Raw genomic sequence first — 22,806 nt, forward strand, 5'->3', positions numbered from 1 at the left:
ATAACTAAGTCATGGGGATGTAATGTACAGCATAGGGAACATAGTCAATAACATGTAATAACTTTGGTGACAAATGGTAACTAGACTTACCATGGGGACCATTTTATAATGTATAATAATATCCAAATCACCATGATGTAAAAAATAATTGTAAAAAATAATAAAAAAGGAGTGTGCTCTCTAGAGCCAGAGTCCCTGGGTTCAAATTACTTCATTACTTAGTAGGCAAGATAACTTTTCTGTCTGTTCATTTCATCATTCTGTAAAATGGGGATAGTAATAGTACTTATTTTATAGGATCATTGTGAGGATTAAAGGACACAAGAATGGTTGTTGGCATCTGGTAGTGCTCAAAAAAAAAGTTAACTATTACTACTACTTTCTCTTTTTCATTTTTCATGTTAATCGTTTATGTTCTTTATCTACCTTAGGTACTTTGTGATTTCTGGCTGAAAGTTCTTCTCCCCCATTTTTCTTGGGTTGGTGAATGTTCTTAGATGAAGAGTCTCACACTGGCTCAGCACCCTGGGTCAGACCTTATGGAAGCATCAGGCTCCAGACCCAAAAGACACACGAATGGTGCTTTTCAGTCCCTGGTAGTGGCAGATGGCACCTTCTGGCCTCTAGCCTCCAGCTTCACTTAGACCCAGCACCATGCTTGTCAGGCTTCCTTCTGAACTTCCTGAGGTGGTTCCCGTCTGCCCCTTTCTTTGAGGGAAACCTCTCTTCCTAATCAAGAGACTTCCCTTTCTTGCTTTTGAATATGGCTATGCTGATAATTGTATTTTAATATTATTTCCTGTCATTTCTATCTGCTTGGAGCAGAAAATTTCAGCAAGTGCTCAACCATCATCAATATTGATAATGACTCATCAATTTCTTTCATTTTTAGTTTTCAGTGTTTTCATAAATGGACTCTATATAGTCCTTGTATATTTCAAGTGACTGGGGCTGATACTGATACTCCAGGATATTACTTATTTTCATTTTTTAGCCAGCTACCTTAACAAATTCTACTGAAGCTTGTAAGAGCTTTTCAGTTTATTCTCTTGTATTTTCTAGTTACATAATCATTTCACCTACAAGTAATAGTTCCATGTCCTTCATAATAGTGAGAGTGAAAACGGCTTGTGCAGAAGTTCCTATGCTGAGAACATGGTAAATTCACAGATCTGAAAAACTCACGTGAAGGCACTGAAATTAAAGGCAGAGAATAGGTGTAAAATATTAGACAAGGCAGACATGAAAATCCACTAAGGTTCTAGAGAAGATTTTAAACCTTTGGGATGTTATTTGAAGATATAAAAATGGGAGTGTGATCATCAGATTTTCATCTTAAAATGACGTTGGCTGCATAATATGGAATGGTACTTGGAATTGGGCAGAACACAGGTGGAGAGGGAATCCAGTTAAGTTACTACAGTTTTGGTGGCATGGAAAGGAGGTTAAGACAAGTCTTAAGAATAGGAGATGGGGAGGTGAGAGAAAGCAAGACTGACTCCCATTTACTTCTCACATGGGCAACTGATTGATAGTGAAAGCATGGACTACACATTTCTTTCACTGATACTGTCTTGTACAGTACAGACTCTCTTAACTCCTTTTTCCACCTTATGACCTGATATACAATAAAGTAGTACTACAATGAAGCCTCTGACAAGGATAAAGCACATTTTTATCAAAATTATCAAAAATATAAATAAAAGTAAAAAAGTTAAAATTACATAAGGAACATTTTAGAATATAAGAAAATAAAAATTCAGGTATAAAGCTATCAATAAAGAGTATATAAAATTTCAAAATAATGAAAACTTAAAGAGGCAACTAGTACATTGGAGAAGAGAGGGGTAATTGAAAAGATCTGATGTTTAAAGAAGGAATCTGAAAGGGAATACTGAGAATCTAAAACTGAGAGTAGCAAAACTGATATAAGATCTTATATAGGAAATCAGGGCCAGGATTAATCAGGTTCCTTTCAAAAAGTGAGCTACACAGATCAGTTACAAAGGGTACCTGTTCATCTATAAAGATTGCTGCGTGAGTAGAGCAGCGGAAATCTCCTCCCAAAACCACATATATTTTTGAAAATACAACAAAGAAAACTCTTCCTAAAAGAGAGACCAGAAGACACAGAACAACAGCCAGACCACAACCACATCCACACCCGCAAGAACCCAGCGCCTTGTGAAGGGGGTAAGATACAAGTCCCGGCGCAACGGGACCCAAGCGCCCCACACCCCAGCTCCCTGCAGGAGGAGAGGGGTCAGAGCGGGGAGGGAGAGGGAGCCCAGGACTGCTAAATAATCAGCCCCAGCCATTCGCACGAGAGTGCAGACACAGTGCATGCGTGAGGTGCTGGAAACTAGGGAAACAGGATAGTAAGACCTGTGAGCGGGTCCCTGCAGACGTTGCACCTGGGACAAAGAAAAGAGAGTGCTTTTTGGAAGTCTTAAAGGGACAGGGACCTCACACCCCGATGGAAGTGTCCTGGGACACAGTCCAGCGGCAGGGAATCTGGGGATCTCTGGGCACTCTAACCCCCTGGGCAGCAGGGAGCACGGAGGACCCTCACAGAGATAAAAAGCCTCCCGGCTGTTCCCCCTCCAACACAGCTCCACCATATCGGAGCAGCGGCCTGAGGCAGGCCACGCCCACAGCAACAGCAGAGATAAACTCCATAGCAGCCGGGTAAGAATTAGAAGCCCCGTCTGCGCGCAGCTGTCCAGCACAAGCCACTAGAGGTCGCTGTTCTCCCAGGAGAGGAAGGCCACAAACCAACAAGAAGGAAAGTTCTTCCAGCCATCACTCGTGCCAGCTCTGCAAACTATCTCTATCGCCATGAAACGGCAAACTTTGAGGCAAAGATTACAAAGACAAAACCTGAGAAGGAGACAGACCTAACCAGTCTTCCTGAAAAAGAATTCAAAATAAAAATCATAAACATGCTGACGGAGATGCAGAGAAATATACAAGAGCTAAGGGATGAAGTCCTGAGGGAGATTACAGACGTCCAGAGGGAGATTACAGAAGTGAAACAAACTCTGGAAGGATTTATAAGCAGAATGGATAGGACGCAAGACGCCATTGATGGAATAGAAACCAGAGAACAGGGACGCATAGAAGCTGACACAGAGAGAGATAAAAGGATCTCCAGGAATGAAACAATATTAAGAGAACTGTGTGACCAATTCAAACAGAATAATATCTGCATTATAGGGGTGCCAGAAGAAGAAGAGAAAAAGGGATAGAAAGTGTCTTTGAAGAAATAATTGCTGAAAAATTCCCCAAACTGGGGGAGGAAATAATCGAACAGACCACAGAAATACACAGAACTCCCAAGAGAAAGGACCCAAAGAGGACAACACCAAGACACACAATAACTAAAATAGCAAAGATCAAGGACAAGGACAGAGTTTTAAAGGCAGCTAGAGAGAAAAAGGTCACCTATAAAGGAAAACCCATCAGACTACCATCAGACTTGTCAACAGAAACCTTACAGGCCAGAAGAGAATGGCATGATATATTTAACGCAATGAAACAGAAGAGCCTTGAACCAAGGATACTGTATCCAGCACAATTATCATTTAAATTGAAGGAGGGATCAAACAATTCCCAGACAAGCAAAAGTTGAGGGAATTTGTCTCCCACAAACCACCTCTACAAGGTATTCTAGAGGGACTAGTCTAGATGGGAGCACTCCTAAGACAAAAAAGATGTCGCCAGAGAAAATAAAATCACAGCAAAGAAAGGAGACCAACCAAATACTAACTAAAGGCAAAAAATAAAATCAACTACCCATTAAAAGCACTCAAAGGAAACACGAAAGAGCACAGCACAAAACAACCAACATATAAAGAATGGAGGAGGAGGAATAAGAAGGGAGAGAAGAAAAGAATCTCCAGACAGTGTATATAACACCTCAATAAGCGAGCTAAGTTAGGCAGTAAGATACTAAAGAAGCTAACCTTGAACGTTTGGTAACCACGAATCTAAAGCCTGCAATGGCAATAAGTACATATCTTTCAATAGTCACCCTAAATGTTAATGGGCTGAATGCACCAATCAAAAGACATAGAGTAATAGAATGGATGAAAAAGCAAGACCCATCTATATGCTGCTTACAAGAAACTCACCTCAAACCCAAAGACATGTACAGACAAAAAGTCAAGGGATGGAAAAACATATTTCAGGCAAACAACAGCGAGAAGAAAGCAGGGGTTGCAGTACTAATATCAGACAAAATAGACTTCAAAACAAAGAAAGTAACAAGACATAAAGAAGGACACTACATAATGATAAAGGGCTCAGTCCAACAAGAGGATATAACCATTCTAAATATATATGCACCCAACACAGGAGCACCAGCATATGTGAAACAAATACTAACAGAACTAAAGGGGGAAATAGACTGCAATGCATTCATTCTAGGAGACTTCAACACACCAGTCACCGCAAAGGATAGATCCACTGGGCAGAAAATAAGTAAGGACACGGAAGCACTGAACAACACAGTAGAGCAGATGGACCTAATAGACATCTATAGAACTCTACATCCAAAAGCAACAGGATATACATTCTTCTCAAGTGCACATGGAACACTCTCCAGAATAGACCACATACTAGGCCACAAAAAGAGCCTCAGAAAATTCCAAAAGATTGAAATTCTACCAACCAACTTTTCAGACCACAAAGGTATAAAACTAGAAATAAATTCTACAAAGAAAAGAAAAAGGCTCACAAACACATGGAGGCTTAACAACATGCTCCTAAATAATCAATGGATCAACGAACAAATTAAAATAGAGATCAAGGAATATATGGAAACAAATGATTACAACAACGCAAAGCCCCAACTTCTGTGGGACGCAGCGAAAGCAGTCTTAAGAGGAAAGTATATAGCGATCCAGGCACACTTGAAGAAGGAAGAACAATCCCAAATGAATAGTCTAACATCACAATTACTGAAACTGGAAAAAGAAGAACAAATGTGGCCTAAAGTCAGCAGAAGAAGGGACATAATAAAGATTAGAAAAGAAATAAACAAAATTGAGAAGAATAAAACAATAGAAAAAAATCAATGAAACCAAGAGCTGGTTCTTTGAGAAAATAAACAAAATAGATAAGCCTCTAGCCAAACTTATTAAGAGAAAAAGAGAATCAACACACATTAACAGAATCAGAAATGAGAATGGAAAAATCATGACAGACTCCACAGAAATACAAAGAATTATTAAAGACTACTATGAAAACCTATATGCTAACAAGCTGGAAAATCTAGAAGAAATGGACAACTTTCTAGAAAAATACAACCTTCCAAGATTGACCAAGGAAGAAACACAAAAGTTAAACAAACCAATTACGAGCAAAGAAATTGAAACGGTAATCAAAAAACTACCCAAGAACAAAACCCCCGGGCCAGACGGATTTACATCGGAATTTTATCAGACATACAGAGAAGACATAATACCTATTCTCCTTAAAGTTTTCCAAAAAATAGAAGAGGAGGGAATACTCCCAAACTCATTCTATGAAGCCAACATCACCCTAATACCAAAACCAGGCAAAGAACCCACCAAAAAAGAAAATTACAGACCAAAATCCCTAATGAATGTAGATGCAAAAATACTCAATAAAATATTAGCAAACCGAATTCAAAAATACACCAAAAGGATCATACACCATGACCAACTGGGATTAATCCCAGGGATGCAAAGATGGTAGAACATTTGAAAATCCATCAACATCATCCACCACATCAACAAAAAGAAGGACAAAAACCACTTGATCATCTCCATAGATGCTGAAAAAGCATTCAACAAAATTCAACAATCATTCAAGATAAAAACTCTCAGCAAAATGGGTATAGAGGGCAAGTACCTCAACATAATAAAGGCCATATATGATAAACCCACCACCAACATCATACTGAACGGCAAGAAGCTGAAAGCTTTTCCTCTAAGATCGGGAACAATACAGGGATGCCCACTCTCCCCACTGTTATTGAACATAGTACTGGAGGTCTTAGCCACGGCAATTAGACAGAACAAAGCAATACAAGGAATCCAGATTGGTAAAGAAGAGGTTAAACTGTCACTATTTGTAGATGACATGATATTGTACATAAAAAACCCTAAAGACTCCACTCCAAAACTACTAGAACTGATACCGGAATACAGCAAAGTTGCAGGATACAAAATTCACACACAGAAATCTGTGGCTTTCCTATACACTAACAATGAACCAATAGAAAGAGAAATCAGGGAAACAACTCCATTCACAATTGCATCAAAAAGAATAAAATACCTAGGAATAAACCTAACCAAAGAAGTGAAAGACCTATACCCTGAAAACTACAAGACACTCTTAAGAGAAATTAAAGGGGACACTAACAAATGGAAACTCATCCCATGCTCTTGGCTAGGAAGAATTAATATCGTCCGAATGGCCATCTTGCCCAAGGCAATATACAGATTTGATGCAATCCCTATCAAATTACCAGCAACATTCTTCAACGAACTGGAACAAATAGTTCAAAAATTCATATGGAAACACCAAAGACCCCGAATAGCCAAAGCAATCCTGAGAAGGAAGAATAAAGTGGGGGGAATCTCACTCCCCAACTTCAAGCTCTACTACAAAGCCATAGTAATCAAGACAATTTGGTACTGGCACAAGAATAGAGCCACAGACCAGTGGAACAGATTAGACACTCCAGACATTAACCCAAACATATATGGTCAATTAATATTTGATAAAGGAGCCATGGACATACAATGGGGAAATGACAGTCTCTTCAACAGATGGTGCTGGCAAAACTGGACAGCTACATGTAAGAGAATGAAACTGGACCACTGTCTAACCCCATACACAAAAGTAAATTTGAAATGGATCAAAGACCTGAATGTAAATCATGAATCCATAAAACTCTTGGAAAAAAACATAGGCAAAAATCTCTTAGACATAAACATGAGTGACCTCTTCTTTAACATATCTCCCTGGGCAAAGAGAACAAAAGCAAAAATGAACATGTGGGAGTATATTAAGCTGAAAAGCTTCTGTATAGCAAAAGACACCATCAATAGAACAAAAAGGTACCCTACAGTATGGGAGAATATATTTGTAAATGACAGATCCGATAAAGGCTTGACATCCAAAATATATAAAGAGATAACCTACCTCAACAAACAAAAAACAAATAATCCAATTAAAAAATGGGCAGAGGAACTGAACGGACAGTTCTCCAAGAAAGAAATTCAGATGGCCAACAGAGACATGAAAAGATGCTCCACATCGCTAATTATCAGAGAAATGCAAATTAAAACCACAATGAGATATCACCTCACACCAGTAAGGATGGCCACCATCCAAAAGACAAACAACAACAAATGTTGGCGAGGTTGTGGAGAAAGGGGAACCCTCCTACACTGCTGTTGGGAATGTACATTAGTTCAACCATTGTGGAAAGCAGTATGGAGGTTCCTCAAAATGCTCAAAATAGACTTACCATTTGACCCAGGAATTCCACTTCTAGGAATTTACCCTAAGGATGCAGCACTCCAGTTTGAAAAAGACAGATGCACCCCTATGTTTATCGCAGCACTATTTACAATAGCCAAGAAATGGAAGCAACCTAAGTGTCCATCAGTAGATGAATGGATAAAGAAGATGTGGTACATATACACAATGGAATATTATTCAGCCATAAGAAGGAAACAAATCCTACCACTTGCAACAACATGGATGGAGCTAGAGGGTATTATGCTCAGTGAAATAAGCCAAGCGGATAAAGACAAATACCAAATGATTTCACTCATCTGTGGAGTATAAGAACAAAGGAAAAACTGAAGGGACAAAACAGCAGCAGAATCACAGAACCCAAGAATGGACTACCAGGTACCAAAGAGAAAGGGACTGGGGAGGATGGGTGGGTAGGGAGGGATAAGGGGTTGGGGGGGGAGAAGAAAGGGGGTATTATGATTAGCATGCATAATGTGGGGGGTGGGAGAAAGGGGAGGGCTGTGCAACGCGGAGAAGACAAGTAGTGATTCTACAACATTTTGCTATGCTGATGGACAGTGACTGTAATGGGGTTTGTGGGGGAGACTTGGTATAGGGGAGAGCCTAGTAAACATAATATTCTTCATGTAATTGTAGATTAATGATAACCAAAAAAAAAGAAAGAAAGAAAAGGTAATACTCCCTGATAGGATAAAACTAACTGCAAATCAATGATTAATGCATGCTTTGCATATCCTTAATTTTCATCTTTTAAAGGGTGTCAGATGATCAGCTATGGAAGTATATTTTTCTGATAATATTCCTTTCTCTTAAAAAAAAAAAAGCAGTTCCTGTGTGGTGATCTCCAGTAGGTTCTTCACAATGGTATAATGGTCATATCAAAGTCTGGGCAAAGGGTTTGTTTGTGTTTATACAGAGGATCAAAGCCTAATTTGGCTACCCAGAAAACGAATTAAGATATGATATGAAGAAGAACTTCCAACATCAACATCCTCTGGAAGAGTCATTCCAGAAGATGAACATCAAAAAACTTCAACAAAGATCCTGGCGCTGCTGCAGTTGTAGCTGCAGTCATCCCACCGGTTCCTGGACTTGCCATTGGAATGAAGAAGGAGATATCTAAGCTGGCCTGTGCATACAGTAAAACTACAAAGTTGACTGGATCTATACTGTTGGAACTCAACCAAGAATTAGGAGAAGTGCAACTTGCAGTGCTCCAAAATCATGCGACTATAGACTATCTACTGTTAAAAGAATACATGGGATGTGAACAGTTCCCAGGAATGTGTTGTTTTAATTTGTCTGATTTTTCTCAAACTATTCAAATTCAGTTAGACAATAACCATCATATCATTGATAAGTTTTCACAAATGCCTAGGGTGCCTAACTGGTTTTTTTGGTTTCACTGGAGATGGCTGGTAATTGTAGGTCTGCTTTGGTTATGTAGCTGTATTCCTATTATGTTAACGTGTGTGTGCAATTTAATTAGTAGTTTAAAACCTATACATGCTTATGTTACTCTACAAGAAGATATGTCAAAGAAATAATCAATCTTCCCATGTTTTCTTCCATCTGCTACTTCTATAGCTTTTCTTCTTCCTTCCTTATTACAACCCTTTAGTAGAATTCGTGCCTCATAACGAAATTACCGAGTATCATAATTCTTCCAAGTGGTAAAGATACCTCAAGACAAATGCTGGGTATAAAAGCGACAGGACATAAATCTGCAAAGCAGTAAATAGCCATCCTTTTCAAACAATATTGCTTTTCTCTCACTTACCAACTTTACATTTCCCTGTATGGCTCCGGAAGATGACTGGTTAGCCAGAGACGGGTAAGATTCCTCAAGGGAGGAACAACCTAAGACAGGCACAGTCACAGGGGGCATCAGGTGAGAAATTGGGGATCAACAGAGGTGAGGCTTAGAACCCCACCCCCCCTGTTTTGAGAGAAATCTTCTGCATCCGTGGATGTTTTGTTGCCCTTGTCTAGCTTGGATTAATACTTAGTCTATAGGCACACACCTGATCATCTACATTTGCCCTCTTAGAGCACTAAACTACGTTTTCTACCTTTATCTTGCATCTACCTACCACTTTAGCATTTTATTAAAAAAAATAATAATAATAATAAGGGAGAAATGTGGGATTCACATATAAATCAAGTATAAAAATCTCATGAAGTCATATTTGACATGACTGTTTATAGTTCATAATGCATGATCAAAACCGAAAGTTTCTGTGGTGACTGCACTGTTCACCATGTAAGAACTTATTCACTATGTAAGAATTTGTTCACCAGGTAAGAACTTGTTCGTTATGCTTCAGAAGATTGGAGACTGTTGAGAATGAGGCTTGGGGTTGACTAATGATTGTGCATTGAATCCCCTATACAGAATTTTATTGTTGTTAACAACCATTTGATCAATAAATATGAGAGATGCCTTCTCAAAAGAAAAAAATAATAATAATAATAATAAGGGAGAAATGTGGGACTCACATATAAATCAAGTATAAAAATCAAACGAATAATCATATCTGACTTGATTGTTTATAGTTCATGATGCGTGATCAAAACCGAAAGTTTCTGTGATATGACTGCCCTTGCACTGTTCACCATGTAAGAACTTACCCATGTTCACCATGTAAGAACTTGTTTGTTATGCTTCAGAAGATTGGAGACTGTTGAGATATAGGCTTGGGGTTGATTAATGACTGTGCATTGAGTCCCCTATACATAATTTTATTGTTGTTAACAACCATTTGATCAATAAATATGAGAGATGCCCTCTCAAAAAAAAAAAAAGGGTACCTGTTTCCTCCCATTCTGAAGTACCAATATCAAAATCCTTTCATTTCACAATAATAGATGTTTACAGCTGAGTTCTACAACCCTTGCAATCATTCAGATCCACTAAAAGATTAAATCAATTAACTGACTAATAATGATGAGAGGGAGATAGAAACAGGCTGAGGAGAAATATACTAGATCTTGAAGAAGGGTAGTCAGATTTAAAAAGTTTTGACTCTCATGGATAGATTTGAATAAAACGAAACCCCACATCCACAGAGTTTCAAACCCTGGGCATGCTAGTTTGATTTCTGGGAATGAATGTGGAAGAAGGTGGGATTACAATGCGACTGCATTTAGGATTTTTTCAGTTCAGTGTATGGACAATAGTTTACAGTGTGTCATATGTTAACCTTTGTGCCTCAAACATTATACAGACAGCATGAAAAATGTTTTTTGCAATAATTCAAATTCATGTTTTATGTGACTGTCTTGGACCCCAATTATGGCATGATGGAAGTAGTTTTCTGTAAGTTTAGGGTGCCAAGGGACATGACAGTATCTAACTGCCACATTTAACAAATGTTGAAACATTGCCAACCTGGGGCCTTTCTTTTTGCCTTTTTTTGTGTGGGCAAACTGTGTGTAGAGGAGCGGTGTTCTCTAAGCCACACTCCTCCAATTTTTGTTTTTTAAAAATGCTCTGGTCTTTCTTCACTTTTTCATGTTCTTACACTCTCAATAATCTTCATTTTACACAACGTTCTCTCAGTAAAAATCCTGATGATGCACCCAATATAATCAGTCAGTCAGTACTTGTTTGTACATCAGTGGTTCCTTCCAGCAGTAATAAAATGAGTTTTCCATTCAGATGGGATCCTGCGGCCATATAAATGAGGAGTCCAAGCACAGCTAACATTAGAAAACTGATGGGAAGTCCAAGCCTTATATTCTCCATTCTGGTAAAAAACACACTGGCTTCCAAGCAAAGATATAAGACAATAGAGGAATCGCCAGCTTTTCAAAAGTCTGCATTATGCAATTTCACTTTTGTGAAAGACCTACATTAGACCCTGCTTTTGATAACCAAAAGAAATCTGAAGAGGATTTTTCCTTTTATGAAAAAAAGTGAAAAGAGCATTCAGCATTTGTTTTGCAGCGAGCTGGTTACAGAGGCAGTGGATACCTGGGATAGCAGGAGTGGCACTGCCACACACTTTCCCTGGAACTACCATCAGCATCCCAGCATCAAGCCGCCATAGCTTTTGAATAATGTCAGAGAGAGCATCTGTGCTTTATTTCTGTTTAGTCTGTGCATATCTTAGAAAGATGCATCCTGAGGTATCAAAGAAGGGTTAAGAGGTTATTTTTTGAGTCTGGACATCTTCAAAAGATTTTCCCGTATAAAATAATGGTAATTGCTCCTTTGCTTTATGCCATTTCAGTTTGCAAAAGGTTTCATAGGAACGCTCTACTTTCAGACCTGGTAGGATGGAGACTTGTAATGTTATGTACACATTAATTTCTATGTGCGTAAATCCACTTACACGATAAAATTAATACGCTGTGATGTTTCAAGAAGGAATGGGAAACAAGCTGAACAGGGTGTTAAGAACAAAATTCTACTTTTCAGAAAAACAACTAAATAGATACTTGGTAAGTAGAAACATTAGATGAAAAGGCTCTAATAAATAATTCTCTGAAAAGGAAAGCAAGGGCCAATGCAGAAAGAGCCAGAACCATTAATAGAAACCCCTCAATCAGGAAGTGCAGCCTATTGTCAAGAAGGATGAAATACGGCCGGAAGGCTGACACTATCTAATAAAAATAGTTTTAATAGGCTGAAGTGGGTATACCCTGGAAAATGCGAAAAAGCAATGTGAAACAACCATCACTCACTCACATATTGGCGGATGCAAGTAAAATGGAGACAAATGAGTCTGCAAGTGGGATGACATCCGACATAACACAAAAATAACCGAGTAAAGCTACCTTTCATCATAACCTTTGATATTATGCCTTTACTGGGTTATCTTATTTAAATACTCTCAATAACTGTAGGAGGTAGTAACTTCAATTTACAGGGAAAACAAAGAAACAAGTTCAAAGATAACTTAAGTAGCTAGTGCAAGCTCACCACCAGCGGTATAAGGTGGCAAAGCCAGAGTTACAGGACAGAGGATTATTGCAAGACTCCCACCACGTGTGTACAGAGTGTATCGTCTCCCACCACGTGTGTACGGAGGCTTTACGCCCACGTGACTCGGCGCGCAAAAACAGGTAAATACGCCCGCAGACGCAGACATCGGTGTCACCCGCCGCAAAACGGGAATGGTGAAGAAACCACGTGGTTCATTCGCCGGATAGTCTAAAAGTGCTTACTGAGGTGCCTGGGACAAAGGACGCCGCGATGACCGAGCACACAAGGCCGCTGTCGGCGCGAGGTTTGGTCTCAGGGCTGCGGAAGCGCTCCCCGCTCGGGAGGAGGGCACGGGGCGCTCCGCACTGGGTCCGCCGCGGGCCCAACCGCGGGGGCGGGGCGCGCGCCGGGCTGACGCGATGCCCAAACGTCGAGGGCGCCGCAAACTGCGCAGCGGCGCAGGGACAGCCCTCCCAGGAGGCGCCCGCCAGCCCTACCCCCGCGGCGGGTGCTCGGGAGGATCTTAAAGGATGCCGTTGGGGAAAGGGGGTGGACTTGAAGTCCTCTTAGGCGCAACCGTGCCTGGCCGCCTTGGCCCTGGAAAAGGAGGCAAGGAAAGGGGGCAGAACTGGCACTCACCGTCCATGGTCTCCCTCACCGCATTCAGATTCGCCGCCGCCGTGGCCCCGGCGCCGCTCCCACTCGCCATGGCGTAGGCCGGCCGAGGCGGGAGAAGGGATTAACCCGGAACTGGAGCGCCTGCGCTTCTCCTGGGCGACCACACCGCGCGTCCTCCGCTCACGCCGGCAAGCTCCGCCCCTCGCGCTCGTCGTCGGCGTGAGGCTGCGTTGATTTAAATTTGGAGCCTCGTTGCTCTGCGCGGAATGTGAAGCGAGGACCTGCTATTCGAATGTACTACGCGGCCTTGATGCGATTGGCCGGTTCGCGGACAGCGGTGCGATGCGATTGGCAGTGGCCTTCAAGGCCCGTTCCCTGGTTGGCCTAAGACATCGCGGACGCGAGGAGTTAAAGAGTCTATGCCTGTTCGGGGAGCTGTCCTGGCCCCTCGGGAGCGCCCGGAGTCGCGCTATTGGGGGCTTCCTTTTTATACACACCACTAGGTACGTTCTGTGTAGCTCTTGGCCTTTCTTCTTGTCCCAATTGGAGAGCTCACTTTTTCCAGCTCTAGACCTGCCTGCCTTGGGGTGAATGGGAGCAGCGAGGGTGTAGTAGAGGCAGAGACCGGCGCCAATAAAGTGATAGCATAGGGTTGGGGGTGACACCGGCGTGACTGTTCTCCTCTGCTCTTCACCCCAGGAAGCCGGCTGCATTTCACCCTTCCAAGAAGTGGATTTATTCTCAAATTATAGCCCACTTTGACTGGAAGTAATCCTGTCTCGATTACTTCCCTGGCGGTCTTAAGCCAAAGCAGGATGTTTGAGAAGGGGCAGCCAAAGGCGGTTAATTTCGTAGCCCTAATCAGGCATACTTATGTGACGGGGGCGAATGTGTAAGAAAAGCACCCGTGCACAAGCTTTCTCGTCACGTATTTACTTGCTATAAATAGTTGTTTAGTAACTGCAGTGTGATAGGGAATTTCTGGGATATCCGAAGGATGTTCAACGTGTTAGAAGACTTGGGATAATGAACAAAAAACCTATAGGTGTAAGTCCTTTAGCCGGATGGGTTTTGTGCATATTGTAACATATAGTTGCCTCAAAGGCAGACCCATTCATATGTAGTTGTCTGCTTCTTACAAGTGCTTTAACTTCTCTGATCTTGTGATTCTGCAGAATGATGTCACTAACACAGTACTCTCTAACTTTCAAGGTTATTTCAAGGATCACTTGAGAAAAATGTTAGATTTTTAATTTTCTTTTTGTGAAATACATGTTTATTGAATACATTTCAATTGTCAAAATGAATGTCAGAGAAACTTAGTCGTTCTATTACACATACTTCTGATTTCTTTTTAGTTTTCTCTCTGTGCTATGGGAGATGTCAGAGAATCAAATACGCAAATAACACCGGAAACTCCAGGAAGAGTCCCTGTTTTGAATCCTTTCGAAAGTCCTGGTGATTATTCTAATCTCCATGAACAAACTCTCTCCAGTCCTTCTGTTTTTAAATCAACAAAATTACCAGTAAGTTATTCTTGACTCGTGTTTACAAGTAATTTTAAGTGTAAACAACTTTACAAGGTAAGGGGAAATTTATCATGGAGCATAATCTGGATTCTTTTTTTTTTAACTGCAGTGTTCATTACAATGTAGTGGTTGAGCTAAAAATAAGTTCGCTGGAAAATTTTTTTTTAATTTGCATTTCTGTTTTTTTATTCAATGGATTGCATGTTGGCTTCCTGCAGCTGTGAGTGTAGCTAGACACTCTGGTTAGTAATATATCTACTAATACCATTAGAGAAGAAGTTATGTTATCTAACTATTCTCACTTGTCGAGCAAACATTATTTGGATGCTGCCATGTGTCATACAGTGCTGGGTATGGAGATTACACTGTGAACAAGTCATGGTCATTAGACACAAACTCTCAAGGAGCTTATACTTTAATGTAGGTGTCAGCAAAAGTGTTTTCCATCAAGGGCCAGGAAGTAAATAGTGTAGGTTTTGCAAGTCATCTGGTTGCTGTTACAAATATTCACCTCTGCCTTGTATCACAGAAGCAGTCATAAGCAATACGTAAATAACGTGGCAATGTTCCAATAAAGCTCTATTTATGAGCAGTGAGTTTTGAATTTCATGCAGTTTTCACATCTCATGAAACATTAATATTTTGGTGGGTTTTTTCCCAACCATTCTTAGTTTGCAGATTGTATCAAGGAACCAACCTCTATTCTAATGGAATAGACACAACTAACTTAGCAACTTCAAAGGAATATGATGTGTGCTGCAATTAGTAGTGCAACAAAAGAGTGATATCAAAGGGGAAGCACTCTTTTGGAGATTAGGGAAGACTTCATCACTTTAGCTTATTTTTACTGTTATTTGCCACATTGGAGAAGCTCTTTTGAAGTGTGTTGTTTTACCTAGCAAATTACCTACAAAAACTGCCAACTGGGTGGCTGTTTATGCTACACTTTCATATCAGTTTAAACAAAGAGCAGGTACACACTGGAGAAAAGTTAGTTTATATTGACTCATTAGTCTGACCTCGTGATTTTTAATTAAACTGTATTAAATTTTAGATGTAAAAAAATCTGTTGGTCTTAAAAGTAATGCAATGGTTGCAACTAAATCCTCAAAGTCAGAATGTATGGCATCTTGGGTTTTTAACCCTGAATTTGTAAAAAATACTTTGCAAATTATAGATTAGGATTTGGATAATTTTGGTTCAGTTAACAGTTGAATACAGAAAGGTAGCACTGATTACCATTCATGATTATTTTAAGGCTCAATTATTTCATGTGCTCTTGCAGGCACTTTTGTAGTGGGACTCTGTTTAATTTTAGTTTGTTCTTAGTGAAAGTAAAGGTCTTTGCAAGCTCTAACAGGAGATACTTTTACATGAGGGATGTTGTATTACTGATGAGTACTAATTGTAGAATGCCTTTATTATTCCACTGTAATTTTTCTATTATGAAATTTTAAAAAATCATCCAGATGGAAGATATAGATATTTTTAAAAAGATACAGTCCAGTCAGTCGATGTAGTGTGATTTGTTATCATTTGCCACTTAATTTAGTGGTTAAGTCCAATTTTAAAATATGAACTTTAAAATACTGTTATATTACAAACATCCACATTATTTTTGAAGCTGACATTGCTTAGCATTTTGATGAACTATTTTAGTTTGTTTTAACTCATAAGCTCACTTTCTTTTGTTAAGACTCCAGGGAAATTTAGATGGTCTATTGATCAACTAGCTGTAATAAATCCTGTAGAAATAGACCCAGAAGACATTCATCGTCAAGCTTTATACTTAAGTCATTCTCGGTAAGTTTTCCTTTCTTGCACCTAAGTGATATAACATTCTCTCAAATGAAGAGAGAAAATTGAATATTTTTATATGTAATGATATCAGGGAGGAAAAATTTTGACACAGATTTATTGTATCTCAATGAGCAGTGAGTTCAAGGAACTACATTCAGAAAGCTTCTGTTGCTAAGTTACAAAATTGGGTAGGAGTCTTTTTTTTTTAGAGATAACCTTCTCCTTCTGTTTACTTATGGGATAAGTTTCCCTCCCCAGCACTTGACAGAGGGAAGAACATTTTGAAATTTGTACCTTTCTGCATGACTGTGGCTTCTGCCATTGAATTTTTGTATTTTGGTGTTTGGTGGAGTAAAGCAAATGCAGAGTCATTGCCATGTACATTTGGGGAAGCCTAAATCCCCTCCCTTACCAAGTTAAGATTCATTGAATGGAAGAGTATCCATTAGCAATAGAGAGAGATTTTCTAGATACCATCCAACTTTGACATAGGACACTTAAGGGATCTGAATTACGTTGTCTTGAATTCAGCCTACTAATGAGAACAGCCCTAACTTATTTGTTGATATACTGCATAGGTTTCCAAGCACTAATGTGCTTCAGACTTGTCCTGATTAATGATGCCTAATGTAGTGAGAACATGCATTTCTTTGGCAGAACGTACTTAGTTTTGTATTACATACTGCAATAATCTGTAATTGATTATTACAAATAACAATATTTGTAAATTATAGGTAGCAGTATTCGTTAATGGTTTGAGGGACTCTTGTTGATGTCTGTTTTATGGTCTGGTTTATATATATATATATTTGAGAAAATAGAATACTGGTATTTTTTAAATTTTCCATCCCAAGGCACATGTGCTGTCAGTTCAATATAATAGATAATCATTTACCCTTTAGCTTGAGAATTTAGCCACACAAAAATGTTGAGATGTTACTGCAAATATTTGTCTGGCTTTTCTAACCCTTCCTGTCCATCCAAATTAATTAATGTCCATCCAAAGTGTTGTAGAAAGGAAATAGAATGGGATACAGCATGAAAGGATTTTAACTTAAATCTTAATACCTTTGAAAGAGAGGGTAAAAAGAATATCTAGAAGTAAACGAGTCACAAATGAGACACATTTTTTGTTTCACCCAAAAACTGCACACTTTATTATTTTGCTAGGTCAGTATATTCAGCCGTGGACAACGATTATCTATCAGTCTAAGGGTACTTACTGAGCACTAGGAGGAACACTGAAGGAGCATGAGGTATTATTCCTGACCTCTAGAGTCAAAATTACAGTTAACAAAGTCGTGACACAACATTTCTGTACTTATTAACAAATGAGGTATTCTTTGGGTAGATTCCTGCAAAGAATCTTGGTGTATTTCAGTAGATAAATTTGTAATATAAAGGAGGGGAAAAGAGTGGGAAAATACCCTCATTATAACTTAAATTTGTTAATGTAAATGAATGGTAATGGCTTCAACTAGACATAGTGAGTATATTCTCAACAAAACATGTTGCATCATTCTTAGAAACAAGTAGTGGCTTCCAATGTCTCTTCTTTTCTAATCTGAGTTCCCTATTTCAATGCTTCCTACCTTTTTTATACCATGCTACACATAGAAAATAACTGTAAGGTGTACTGGTATAAACAAATGAGTCTGTTGATACAGGTGAACAATTCTGAAACAGCCCACCACTCCCACCCCAAGAATCCATTCAGGGCATCCCTGTAACCTGTATGCATTACGCCAGTGTTCTGTTATATACTCATCAGGATATTGTACGCTATATGACTTCTTAGAACCTTTCATAATCTGGCTGACTTACAATATTTGGCCAAACTGATTTTCACTGCTTCCAACAATCAGGGACTTTCAGGTTCTTAAAGTCCCTCTGATGAAGCAGCAAAAGTTTTCTGAATGAGGTAGTCCTAGATCAGAGTTTATTAATACGATATGCTATTATTATTATCATGCACTGTCATTTGACCTGGTTACATCCATGAGTTACCCTCAAAATGACTGTTACTCAATCTGTAGATACATGGATTATCAATGTAGTCTATTTTCTCATAATTTCTTTACTTGAAAAATTCACTTGATTTTACTTTCTGAAATGTGTGCATTCTTATATAAGCTTTGGTCAGCCACAAATATATACATGAAAAATTTTAAGAGAAAATAAATTGTTAAAAAAAGTTTCTGAATAATATACTGACAGAATGCAAATATTCTTTCCTGGAACATGAAAAAGTGGTCCTACAAGGCTAACTGCTGAGTCCTTGGCAGGTGTATGTTTTGTGCTTGGGACCTGACATTTTATGTTAAATCTTATAGTTGATACACTTGTGTTGCTGTAATTGCATATTGTATCAAAGTGAGAAAAAAAAAGAATTCGTTTGGACAAAAGTTTGTTTTGTCAATATTTCATTTCATTAAATTATTTATTCATTTTTTTAATTCAATTAGTATTTTTGCCTATTCGGACCTATAAGGATGATAGTTTCTTTTCCTCTATTTCAGAGTAAGAGTTGATTCCCAAATTATGGCCATGATAAATTTGTTATAATTGAAGACAAAGGGTTTGAGCAATTTTAGATTTCTGTGGAATAAAATGCTTCTTAATTTGTGGTGATTAAAGGACAAAGTTTATTCAAATTACTTTATGTTGTTAGTGATTTTTAAATTATATCAGTGTAAGCCTTTTAAAAGAAAATATTCCATTCTGACTGTGAGTGGAAAAGAGGGAGGTGAGCCTAACTGCACAATGTCAAATATCTAAATACGGTCATTTACTAAATGTGATAAAATACCAATTTTTCTTTAAAATGAGCTTAACATTTGCCCATTTTCAACAGAAGGAAATTATTTTTTTGAAAGGTTATTATTTTTAATGTTCAATCAGCTGAAGTAATGGCATCGTTATTTTTCTTCTTTATCTCTGTATAGAATAGATAAAGATGTGGAAGACAAAAGACAAAAAGCCATTGAAGAGGTAACTTAAAACTGTTGCTGATCACTACGCCAGTTAAGCATCAAATCTGCATGCACGTCACCTCTTTTAGGAAGACTTCCTTCAAATCCTTTATTGCCCCAACTTCCCCCAACCTGCCTGGTCCCCAGCTGTGTGAAGAGCCCCTCTTGCTCTCCTAAGACCAGTGTTCTTCCACTACCCCAGGGCATGTCAGAGTTCTTAGATATTATTGTGATGATCAGTTTAGTGCTTCTCCTGGACTGAATTCTTTTTTGTCCAATATTGTGCTTCATTCATCCTTTCATTCCCAGGGCCTAGCACAGTTTGTCTGCCTTGTGACTTCAGAATATCTTTTAGCACAAAGTTCTGTTTCAAGTTGGAGTTTATGTAAAGGAAATTGAATATTTTCAGCCTGTGAGAATCTGAATTACCATCAGTAATGGATTTATCGTTTGTTGTCATTAATACTTTGGATTTGTGAGATCTAAAATGAGATCTGTAATATAATTCATGAAATAAAATGTCTTACTATAAAATGGAAAAAGTGTACCACAAACTTAGGACTTTTTTTTTTTTAATAAAATGAAGTTTTTCCCTTTTTGTTTCTTTGTTTGCTGCACTCTTAGAGTGCAAATGAGGGTTGTCTATTTAGTTATTTCTGTAGAAAGTCTTTATGTCTTGGCAACATTATTTTTCCTTCTTCCCATGCCAGCCCTTATACCCACGTTTCTTTCTTAGATATTTAGTTCTACTCTACCCAAAAAGACTTCAGCTGTGGCACGTTCAGAGATCAGGTGATGCTCTGGCCCCTCCTGCACTTAATTTTCTAGTGTTGATGTTGTTCCCTTGTTGTCCCCTTTCAGATAGAGCCTATTTCTTCAAAAACAGTTTCATATACCTTACCCCTGCTGAACATTATCTACTTCTGTATCTAGTAACTTAAAATTTTTCCTTTGGATCCAATCACTTAACTCCTTTCCAGCTGAGCACTCTCAGATTCTTTCCCATTTCCTAACATTTTGGAAAATATACTTTCTCTTTAGAATCTTCAACTTTAAAAGGAAATTCACCAGAAAAATTAAGAAAATAAAGTCTGAGGTGAAGATTAGGGTCAACATATTAGCAACAAATTAATTGACTGAAATATTTTTTTCATGTATGTGTACATATTTGAAAATAGACTAAATACATGTACATAGTAGAAACAAAGCAAAAAGATCAAACTGCAAAGAAAAAATAGAAAATGAAAATTTCGAGTCTCCTGTTCTCCCATCCCACTTTCTAAAAGTAACTACTTCTAAGATTTATACTTCCAAATTAATTTCATATATGTAAATAGCATATGCCCTTAAAATATTTTACACAAATAGGATCAGCATTCTTATACTGTCTTGCACCTTGCTTTTTTTTGCCTAATAGTATTTCTTAGATTTTTTTGATTATCAGCACATACTGATTTTTAGTGATAGCATAGTAATCCATTGTGAATATATCATAACCTAACCTAGCCCCTATTGATAAATGTTTATATTGTATTTGGTGTTTTTCTATCACAAATAATGCTGCAGTGAACATACTTGTTCGTCTGTCTTTGTGTGATTGAAATGGGCTTTGCTAAGTTAGAGGCTTTTATGTTTTTAGTTCAGGTAAATTTTACCATATTGCCCAAAAGGTTGTACCAGTTTTACTCCTGGCTACACTATGATACTTCCTGTTTTCTCTTATCTACAATGCTGGTTATGCTCAGACTTCTTAATTTGTGCTACTCTTACTACTTTAAACATTTCATCTTGTTATTTGGATTTATCTTTCATTTTCTGTAAACTTTTACAGTGCTTCATAAATTTATGGATTCTTTTTTTTTTCTGGGAATTGTCTTTATACACTCTCACCTATTTTTTTTACATTTTTTTCCTCAGGTATTCTTAGATAGTTTGGTCAAGGAAATTAGTTCTTTGCCACACATATAGCAAAATAGAAACAAAATACTTTGAATTGTCCCCAAAACAGAGAGAGGGAAAGGAAAGATACTATATTAAGCCTAATTGTATATTTGGAATGAAAGAGGGAAGATGTATCCAAATGCTTTACCTCCGTGTGAATATACTGGCCCATGGTGTATTGGTGAGTGGTTAACCCCTGGGCCTCTGGTTGTGGGAGGAGTATGATTTATAGTAATGGCTTATACCCATAATGCAAATACTCCAGCCATAGCCACTTTCAAGCTACTGATGTGACATCCCTAAATGGGAAAAGAAGCTCAGCGGCACACCGTTATATGTGGGAGTGCCACCATACAGATACAGAAGACAGAATTAACCTCAAGAGCATAGATACTGGTAAATGTAGTAAAATAGACTGATGATTTTGAGTATTTATTACTTTTATTTTTAATACAGTTTACTTATTCAAGTTTATAAAATTTTAATATTGGCTTCAAGGACTGAAGCACAAAATACCTGAAAATGTAGGAATTAGCTCTTGAGAGCCAACGAAGCTGGCCCCAGCACACCATTCATTCTTGCTTACATGTATACATTTATCTCCATTTATTTTTCCCTCTTCATCTTCCCTTTTGTCATTCCTCCCTAAAAAAAAACTGGGAGAGAAATTCAAAATATTTTTCTCTTATGATTAATATCCTTAGCTTACTTTGCAAGTTTTTAATTTAAGCACTTGATTTAAAGTATTAAGATTTCTCTTTATATATACTTTGTTTTTACCTTTGATCATTTTTGCTTTTAAGTATTATAATTTTTAAGTATAACTGTGAAGTAAGTATAGAATGTGTTTGGTGGTTATTTGAAAATAACACAGCTACTCTATCATATTTTGGGAGAAATATATGCCTAATTGTATGACTTTTATTTTCCTAGTTTTTTACTAAAGATGTAATCGTACCTTCTCCTTGGACTGACCATGAAGGGAAACAGCTTGCAGAGTATCATTCCAGTAAATGTGAGTGTACTAAAAAAATCATATGAGTAAAAATCATAGAATCATAAAAAAGTGAATGTAAAGCAACATTTAATAAAGTGTCAGTTTATCTGCTTTGGTAAGGAGCTTGCAACAAATTAAATTTCTGGATACTAGAGGATTTAACTATTTAAGGGTTAGTATTAAAAAATTGACTAACATGTCCTGAATTATTTTGGCCATTCTATTCTGAATTTAACTTTTTCTTCATCACGATTGTCAGTTATAAAGATAGTTGTAGAGGATCTATAGATGCAGAAGTAGTTGATACGAACAAAGAGCTGAGTTGTTAAATGATTTTTGTCATCATTGTGAAGGTTAATTTTTTTAAGTGAAAACCTTAAGTTGCTTTGCTCTTTTCTAGTTTGCTGATTTCATATAAAGGCAGAGGAGGGATGGATACTTGACCTCTAGGACATTGTAATACAGCTGATTATCTTCAAAATTAATAAAGAACTTGAAGGG

General features: G+C 38.1%; 2 protein-coding genes across 5 annotated transcripts in view; one reads left to right on the forward strand and one right to left on the reverse strand.

Moving 5' to 3' along the window:
- MZT1 (mitotic spindle organizing protein 1) overlaps positions 1–13,241 on the reverse strand; it is a 30,472-nt gene extending 17,231 nt beyond the window's left edge. The window contains exon 1 of the mRNA XM_036893593.2: positions 13,088–13,241. Within this exon, the coding sequence (XP_036749488.1) occupies positions 13,088–13,157 (70 nt within the window). The 5' untranslated portion in view covers positions 13,158–13,241. The remainder of the gene's footprint in view (positions 1–13,087) is intronic.
- Positions 13,242–13,433: 192 nt separating this feature from the next.
- BORA (BORA aurora kinase A activator) overlaps positions 13,434–22,806 on the forward strand; it is a 30,894-nt gene continuing 21,521 nt past the window's right edge. For 2 of the 4 annotated variants that reach the window (XM_036893591.2, XM_036893590.2), the window contains exons 1-5: positions 13,434–13,569; positions 14,425–14,592; positions 16,292–16,398; positions 19,341–19,386; positions 22,242–22,323. In XM_036893591.2, the coding sequence (XP_036749486.2) occupies positions 14,440–14,592; positions 16,292–16,398; positions 19,341–19,386; positions 22,242–22,323 (388 nt within the window). In that variant the 5' untranslated portion in view covers positions 13,434–13,569; positions 14,425–14,439. Of the gene's footprint in view, positions 13,570–14,424; positions 14,593–16,291; positions 16,399–17,565; positions 17,652–19,340; positions 19,387–22,241; positions 22,324–22,806 lie in introns of those variants that run through there. The other 2 variants (XM_057494407.1, XM_057494408.1) reach the window with 2 other exon arrangements.

The sequence above is a fragment of the Manis pentadactyla genome, chromosome 17, assembly GCF_030020395.1.
Source record: "Manis pentadactyla isolate mManPen7 chromosome 17, mManPen7.hap1, whole genome shotgun sequence".
Classification (NCBI taxonomy): Eukaryota; Metazoa; Chordata; class Mammalia; order Pholidota; family Manidae; genus Manis; species Manis pentadactyla.